Raw genomic sequence first — 8932 nt, 5'->3', positions numbered from 1 at the left:
GTGTCTTTATTCCACACTAGCCGTTTTCACGCGGTTTCACCCGCGTCCGTGGAAGCTACTGCCCGCACCGGGATAAAATGTAGCCTATGTTACTTGCAGATAATATAGCTTTCTAATGGTAAAATAATATTTAAAATCGGCCATTACTTTTTGAGTTTATCCATTGCAACCAAACAAACAATGTTTTCCTCTTTATGATATTAGTATAGATACATAAAAAAAAATTAAATATTACTATTGTTAATGAGTGTAAAAACTGGGTAATTCCAATTACACATAATATACGAGGTTTTACGGCACGGCCAGTTTCTTCATCAAAAGTTAAAGTTAAAGTAATGTCTAAAGTAAAAGTAACGGTCAAATACGTTTTTTCAAGGCTAAAGTGACAGCAAAACTAATAGAAAAATTGAATTTGACCGTTACTTTTACTTTAGACATTACTTTGACTTTAACTTTGGCTTTAACTTTTGATGAAGAAACTGGCTGTATACTTCGGCTAAAATTCTTATTGTTTCAAGTCACTAGAGAGGGCACACTATGAGATTATTGGTCACTTTAAATTGTATAAGATCAGTCAAAATAAAATTAATCTTGCTTCTCCGTTATAGTGGTCAGGCGGCCTAATAATATATCGAATCGGTTTATGCGAATTTCTAGAGCCGATCACTTTAAATAAGTTGATAAAAACCGGAGTTTGGTTAGAACGCGTTGAGATTCGATAATGTTCGCAGTTTTAGTATGTTTTGTGATTTTATTAATATGGTCGTGGATGCGAATGCGGAGGCCTTCGATGCCTCCCTTGTTACCTGGAGCCCTGCCGCTTATAGGAAATTCTCACCAGCTTATTGGAGATCGTATACGTAACTAAATAATTGTTTATTGTATTTGATGATTTAAGTAGTGTCAGTAGTGATATATAGTGGATGGTTGGCGCTTGTTGGGGTAGGCTGAAGAATTTGGATTCATACGGCCCCGTGACCACGTGCAAGGAGGACACCCTGGCTCACCCCTCCGCCTCTCCCCAGGCGGAGGAAGTCGATGAGGATTCCCCAAAAAAAAGGCCTACGTTTAGCAGTGGATAGCAATGGCAGATATGTTTATGCTTTTTCCAAACTACGCATAAGACGTGCGTGCCTAATGATGTGTGCATTTTGTGAATAATGCAATTACTGATTTTTCTTCTGTGCTAGACATTTGCAAAAATTAAGAATATAAACTTTGGGGGCTATTTTTATTACGACAAAATGGGCACTATGGATGGATGATTAATACCGACTTAATGTAAGACGTATTTGGTCTAAACTAATTTTGGTATAATTTTCAAAACATTTTTGCATTTTTGATGAATAAAAAAATACTTGTAATTAATTATACTTTCGACTATTGCTTTTGGATAGTGATGGTTATTGCGTAGTCTAAATGTAAAACCAGGCATGCATGCTTTCCGATATCGATATTGAAGTGTTACGCAGAAAAAAATAAGACGTCTTTAATTTTCATGGAAACTAAAGTTCGATAGCTACGTATACATAAAAAACCGGCCAAGTGCGAGTCGGACTCGCGCACGTAGGGTTCCGTACCATCCAAACTAATATTCTTTATAATATATTTATGGATATCGAGCAAAAATGATCAAAAAAATCACGTTTGTTGTATGGGAGCCCCCCGAAATATTTTTATTCTAGTTTTCAGTATTTGTTGTTATAGCGGCAATAGAAATACATCATCTGTGAAAATTTCAACTCTAACTATCACGGTTCATGAGATACTTACAGCCTGGTGACAGATGGACGGACGAACTGAGAAGCGAAAACCATAAGTTCCGTTTTACCCTTTGGGTACGGAACCCTAAAAATACATCATGTAACCAAAAAGTCAAAAGGGTCAAAGAATAATTTTTATCTATCACACACTTACGTAATGCTTTTTTTTTCACTATGTTCAATAACTATGACAAAATATCAAACACCGATATCGGGAGTCTAAAGAATCTAGAACTACATATATGATGTAATCTATGCTTTATAATTATATATATTTCATTTCCTAACTAACTGTGTCAACTAGGATTCAACAGTGTCCTGAAATAATTTGTTTTTATACAGGGATAAATTATATCCTTTATCCTTTAACCATCCTTTAACCCGGGAATAGTGTAGCTTGCCAACAATGAAGGGAAATTTCAAATCTATTCGTAATTTCGGGTAATTTCTAGTAATAATGCATAGCATGCTAGTAATAATGCATAGCATGCTAGTAATAATGCATAGCATGCTAGTAATAATGCATAGCATGCTAGTAATAATGCATAGCATGCTAGTAATAATGCATAGCATGCTAGTAATAATACATAGCATGCTAGTAATAATGCATAGCATGCTAGTAATAATGCATAGCATGCTAGTAATATGCATAGCATAAAGGTCCCGAAAATTACTTTACTTTAATTAAAATTAGGTTACAAATAAACAAAACAAACCTCTTAGAATATTCTTCTTCTTCTTCTTCTTAGCGTTTATCCCGTCTTGTGACGGGGTCCGCCTTCCGTATCTTCTTCTTCTACTTCGCTCTGTCCTGGACATCTTCCTCTTTGAGTTCGCAGATTTCCATGAAGAATATTAGTTGTTTATATATGTATATTAGTTTAGGTTGCAAAAGTAAGTAACAATTATTATTTATTTTAGAATTATGGAAGTTCATACAAGAGGGGGGTAAATTTTGTCAGCAACAAGATGGAGTTGCAGCGCTGATGATTTCGAACTACCCTTATTATTGTAAGTACATCAAATAAATAATAATTTTACCGTTATACATGATTATGATGATGTCCTAACCTAGCCGATTATCGGCTACAGCGGCTGTTCTCATGTAAAGAGATAGGCCAACTGCGCAGGACATATTATAGTGCACAAGCATTTTGCGCAGACACAGATGCACTCACTATTCCTTCACTCTTATAGCCTGATGGGACATTTATGAGCTCTCCGATGCACGGTTGTATATAGCGTTATACTTACCTACCTAGTGGCTTAGTGGTTGTAGCATCTGCCTCTCGAGTGAAATATAGTTTTTTAAGTTGGAATATATTTTCAAGTGCATGTTGGACACTAATGAAAAGTAAATATTTCTTTTTCAGTTGTTACCGACCCAGATGACTGCTTAGTAGTTTCAAATGCCTCTTTAAATAAACCGTACATCTATAAGTTTGCTGAGAAATTTTTGGGTAGCGGATTAATCACATCAGATGGTAAGTCTTTCAAAATATCATTTCTATACATTTTACACACATGTTTGAGTTGAAGAGATTAGATTAGTAGTCGCTGTATTTGAAACTACTTCTCGGCTGTTTCTGTTCAGACTAGAAACAGACCCCAATTTATTTAGTAAGGAAAAGTCTAGGTAACTGAAACAGATAATGATTCTACTTCTTCATGTACTTATTACAGAACCTATTTGGAAACCACATCGGAAACTGCTGAATCCAACATTCAACCAGCAAATAATGAATACATTTTTACATGAAATGAATATACAAGCTCGAAGTCTTGTCTCTAAATTATCAGCTGAAGTAGATAAAGAGCCGTTTGATCCGCGGCCGTACTTTGTGGATTTCACATTGTCTACTGTTAGTCGTAAGTATCTTATAACTTACCATTACTGAATAACAGGTGACCTGCTGAATAATAAAACAAGAAAAATGTTAATGTAAAAATCTAAAAAGAGAATTAGTAGAACAACACATTCGATTAAAAATAGAAGTGAGCCTAGCATGATGCCTTGAGAGAGCCTAGCTTTCAAGACCCATTTACATTAAATATCGACTTATAAAGTCATATGTGAATTGTAACTATTTTCAGAAATGTCTTTCGATCTTGGTCATGATCCTTATTAACAACTGCAATTATCCCTACTCCACAACCTTTTCTCTACATTACAGGTACTTCATTGGGCCTAAATGCTGAAGATCAGACTATTATCAGCAACGAATACGCAGATATGATAGAAGAGATATTTGGAATCTACTGCAAAAGATTTCAAAAAGTGTGGCTGCATTTATCTAGTTTTTACAACTTTAGTCCCATGAAGTGGAGAGAAGAACAACTTATTAAATCGCTGCGTAACATTTTAGATAATGTATGTTCTTCTTCTTCTTTCGTGTCGATGATATGTCATATATTGCTCGTTTTTGTGCTCTCGGTGTGGCGGCATATTGGGCTGACATAGTGTAGTCTCAAAGTATGTTTATAATCGTAATTTTTAACAGCTTTGACACACTGCAAACTTTTGGTCGGCCGATAGGTGTGCACATTTTATACCCTAGTCAAGTATCCGATCTTCAAGATGGACCTTCAACCAGCCAACTGGCCAACTATGAACATATTTATTCATGCTACCGGCCGACAGTTTTGTCTGCAGTGTACACTATCCTTCTTTATGCGATTTTATCAATAATGTAAATTATTTTTAGGTGATACGTAAACGGAGAGTCGAACTGAAACAAATCAAACATTCAGATGAAACATACGATTTATCATCAGGTATGGTTTAATTCAAAATATAAATTAAGAAAAATCTTCAATTTTGTTACTACGTCACAAATAAGTTTCATTATTGTCTACGCCGGTAAATTTTCAGGTAAATTCACACCAGCGTTGGATCATATGCTAAATATGGCGGATGAACAAAATGCCTTCACAGACCAGGAAATTAGAGAACACATAGACACGCTCATAGCAGCTGCTTACGATACATCGTCTACGACCCTTACGAATGCAATGATCCTTCTTGGGTCTAATCTACATGTACAAGAAAAAGTTTTAAAAGAGTAAGTTTGTTTAATACTAGCTATTTCATCATCATCATCATCATTTATTTATTCAGTAACAATTTCCATTGTGTAGAATTACATAATATGCACATAAAAAATTACAATAAACAATAAATCAATACTAAATATGAATTAATGTCAAAATATACCAAAATATAAAATAACAGAGAATACATTTATGATTTTGAAACATTACTTAGTTCCGATATATGATACAGACATTTTTCAAATAAAAAGGCTTTTATCTTTGCTTTGAACAGGTGGGTGTTATAAATAAGTGTTTTAAGTTCAGATGGCAATTTATTAAAAACTTCTACAGCTTGGTACCTCGAGCAATGTTCTACTACTTTAAATTTAGGAACTATATGTTGTTTAAAGGTTTTTCTTCGCGTGCTCTCTCTAATCTCACGTTCCTCTTGTGTTTCAAACTCATGTACATACTTCGCAAAATGACTCAAGAGGACCAATATGTATAGACTAGGTACAGTTAAAATTCCCAATGTTTTAAAGTAATCCCTACATGAGACCCGTTGTGAAATTCTAACAATTGTTCTTATAGCTCGTTTCTGTAAAATGAATGCTCTCTGCCAATTATAATTGTAACTATTTCCCCAGAGCACAATGCTATACCTTATCCTGGACTCGACCAGGGCATAATATACAGCCTTTAACTGTTTTATATTTAGTTTATCCCTCAGGCTCCTTAGTGCATAACAGGCTGACGACATGGATGAATCAATACCTGCGAGCTCCGGTTTCCAATTCAAATATGAATCTATATTAATACCTAAGAACTTAACATTGTCCACTGATACAATTCTGTCTTGATTCATTTGTATATCTAAATTTTCATTATTACGAGTCGTAGTCTTAAATAATAAGAGGTTGGTTTTACTTGTATTTAGTATTAGGTTATTGGCTGTAAACCATTCGTAAATTTTTTCTGTAACTATATTTGTAGTCTGAGTCAATTCTTTTATGTCTTTTGCACCTATTATTATGTTTGTGTCATCAGCGAAGACTACAAGTTTCTCGTTCGGCTGAACTTTATTCATGTAGTTGAGTAAGTCATTCGTAAATATTATATATAGTATAGGTCCACGCTTACCACGTTTTACGTGTGTCATTTTTGATTTCGATATAACTTCTTTATTATCTTCGTCTTTACTTTTAATTTCTACATACATTCTTCTATTTTGTAAGTATGATTTTATAAGTTGTAAAGTCTTGCCTCTTATACCATAATGTTCGAGCTTAGTAAGTAGTAGGTCATAATCTATGGTGTCAAAAGCAGAACTGAGGTCAACGAATAGTCCAGCTACTTTCATTTTTTCATTTAATTTGCCAACTATATCATTTATTAAGGTGATCATAGCATCCAAGGTACCAACGCCTCTCTGATATCCAAATTGTCTCAAATTGATAATTTTGTTAACACCTAAATGTGTCATAAGCCTAGATTTAATAATTTTTTCAAATAGCTTCGATAATGTAGGTAATAATGATATGGGGCGGTAATTTTTTGGATCGAATTTTTTAAGAAATTTCTAAGAAAGAACTTCATCTCATCAATTCTCGAATCTTTTCCTAACTCTGTTGGGGTCGCCTTCCAGTCTAAGAGGATGAATGAACCTGATTACCAGAATTTTACAAAAAGCGACGGCCTATCTGATCTAATCAACCCAGTTACATTGGCAACCCGTTACCATTTGGTAAGATTGGTATCAGACTAACTGGTTTCTGACTTCCCGTAACGACTGCTAAGGCGACGACTGCTGTCATCCGAAACAGTGTCATTAGAAGATTAGAAAGAAGAGTACCCATATACAAACTTAGAAAAGTTGTGGTACTTGCCTGACCTGTAATCGTACCCTCACACTCAAACTTCAGAGGTTCGTACTTTTGAGGTACCTACAAATACCTAATTATTTTTTCTCGCTCAGAATAGAAGAAGTGCTTCAAGATAAAAATGCGGATGTTACCAAAGATAATCTTCAGAACCTAGTGTACTTAGATGCAGTAGTTAAAGAGACATTAAGGCTGTACTCCGCAATCCCTTTTATTGGAAGAAAAGTTGAATTTCCTGTCAAGTTAAGTAAGTACTTTAATTTTTTGCAATGGTCATGTCATTTTCGTAATAAATATCCTACACTCATGCCTAGCGCAGGGAGTATGGGCAATAATCCTCTGAGCTTGAGGGAGTCCTTTGTGGATGTTTTTAGACTGTGATGATGGCTACGGGGTTTTATTTCGTTTTTATCTGTTTCTAAGCAAACTGCCGAAAACATTGATTTCATAAAATCGGTCGATAGCTGAGAGCCAATGAAGTACGGCTAATTTACTAGGCGGTCGCCTCAAACAGCCTTCAGATTACTGAATTCCGGTAAATTTTCTTTTTTTAGAGAAATACACATTAGAACCAGGAACGACATGCATACTATTATTGCAAAGTATTCATCTTGACCCCAAGCTATGGGGTCCAGATGTGAATGAATTCAAGCCGGAGCGATGGTTGGACCCCGACACACTGCCCAAAAATCCAAACGCATATGTTCCCTTTGGGCTAGGCAGGCGTTATTGTATTGGTACGTATAGACATAATATATCCTTATGTTTCATTTATTTATTTACATTATCTTTACGTTTAGAGATAAAAAGGGGGGTATTCTATATCGGGTACAGTACAGGGACCAAGGTACCAGCGATTAAGGTACCAGAAGCAGAAACCTCCTCACGATACGCACCATATCAAAGAGCTTACTGCCTTACACTCATTATTATGAATGCTTGTTAATGTAGGCCCTGCGCGTGATCTTTCTTCGATCGTATCCGATTATCTATGAGCTTGAGGCTATGAGGGTGAAAGAATAGTGAGCACATCTATGTCTGCGCAAATGCTTATATACACATGTCCTGCGCAGCTGGCTGATCTCCCTGTATGAAATTTAATTTCCTACAGGGAGTCCGTGCATATGTCCTCACCTCTGCAACCACTGATACCTAGACTTGGTTTCTGTGCAGCATCTTGTGTAATGTTCTGCGACGACAAAAAGTTTCGCGCGAACATCGTATTCTATTCTTCACTAATGTTATTTTATTTTTGCAGGAAGATTGTACACAACGTACGTGCTGAAAACTGCTCTTGCGCATATGTTACGACGATTCGTTATTTCTGGGGACATCACAAAAGTAGTTACTCAATATGACATTGTACTGAAGCCAGTTATAGGTCACCATATTGGTTTAAAGTTAAGAACATAACGTATTTGTCTTATATCAAAATTTATTTATGGTTACGCTACTGGTTAAATTATTCGATAACGTATAGATAATATTATTTACTAAATGATTATTAAGAATTTGTTTATATTTATTGGAAAGCCTATGTGCTGCAATTAAAATAAAGATATCTATCGAGAATAGATAATAATTGCTTATTTAATTTATTTTGTTCGTCGTATTGTTTCTTTATTTTAGCAGGTCGACCACTTAAATCGGTTTTATTTAAGAAATAAGACTTGCCTTTAGCTAGCGGTTTCACCCTCTTCCTAAGGGAACTGTTTACCACACCCGAATATAAACTAGCTTACATGCTGCTCTGATATGTAACTATACTACTTCCACTTTCTCTTTCAGAGGAACGTATTCATCCAAACACAGGTACTCTATAAACTTTCGCCTTTATAATATTACTAGTGATGCGCTTCGCATGGTATTGCACCCGTGGGACGCCGAAGCGGGTAGTTAAAGTATGTTATTTTACATATTTATAAGCCTTCCTCTTAAATCACTCTATCTATTAAAAAAAAAACCGCATGAAAGTCGTTTGCTTAGTTTAGAAGATTTAGGCGTACAAGGGGACAAAGTAAGCGAGTTTGTTTTATACTATGTGCTGAAGTAGAATAGGGTGATGTGACATGGTGAACATTGTACTTGATTGGTGTGGTAACAAAGAAGACTGATAACCCTACACACAAGAATGCCAATGCTTATCAATTGTTTATCGACTTTGGGTTATGACCATGAACTTTAGCCTAAATTAGTGGGCATAGAACAAGGTTATATTTTTAATTGTGAAAGGCGAATGGCAGGCTTGTATGGGAC

At 35.4% G+C, this 8932-nt stretch overlaps 1 protein-coding gene across 1 annotated transcript; it reads left to right on the top strand.

The window, feature by feature from the left end:
* Nucleotides 1-431: 431 nt before the first annotated feature.
* On the top strand, nucleotides 432-8257 carry LOC124642095 (cytochrome P450 4V2-like). The gene is made up of 10 exons (XM_047180401.1): nucleotides 432-860; nucleotides 2685-2774; nucleotides 3137-3247; nucleotides 3447-3632; nucleotides 3938-4134; nucleotides 4469-4538; nucleotides 4636-4825; nucleotides 6772-6923; nucleotides 7231-7413; nucleotides 7935-8257. The coding sequence occupies exons 1-10, from the start codon at nucleotides 722-724 to the stop codon at nucleotides 8087-8089; spliced, it is 1473 nt and encodes a 490-aa protein (XP_047036357.1). The 5' UTR covers nucleotides 432-721; the 3' UTR covers nucleotides 8090-8257.
* Nucleotides 8258-8932: the final 675 nt, after the last annotated feature.

The sequence above is a fragment of the Helicoverpa zea genome, chromosome 23 (genome assembly GCF_022581195.2).
Source record: "Helicoverpa zea isolate HzStark_Cry1AcR chromosome 23, ilHelZeax1.1, whole genome shotgun sequence".
In the NCBI taxonomy this organism is placed as follows: domain Eukaryota; kingdom Metazoa; phylum Arthropoda; class Insecta; order Lepidoptera; family Noctuidae; genus Helicoverpa; species Helicoverpa zea.
The sequence above is the reverse complement of the archived record's forward strand: the minus strand, read 5'-3'. Positions and strand labels throughout refer to the sequence as shown.

Bases quoted from the DNA above. Each gene is read 5' to 3' on its own strand.
- LOC124642095 (XM_047180401.1), top strand. From the start codon at position 722: ATGTTCGCAGTTTTAGTATGTTTTGTGATTTTATTAATATGGTCGTGG. The intron at 3,633-3,937 runs GTAAGTATCTTA...TCTACATTACAG, and splicing joins CACATTGTCTACTGTTAGTC to GTACTTCATTGGGCCTAAAT. The intron at 4,826-6,771 runs GTAAGTTTGTTT...TTTCTCGCTCAG, and splicing joins CAAGAAAAAGTTTTAAAAGA to AATAGAAGAAGTGCTTCAAG.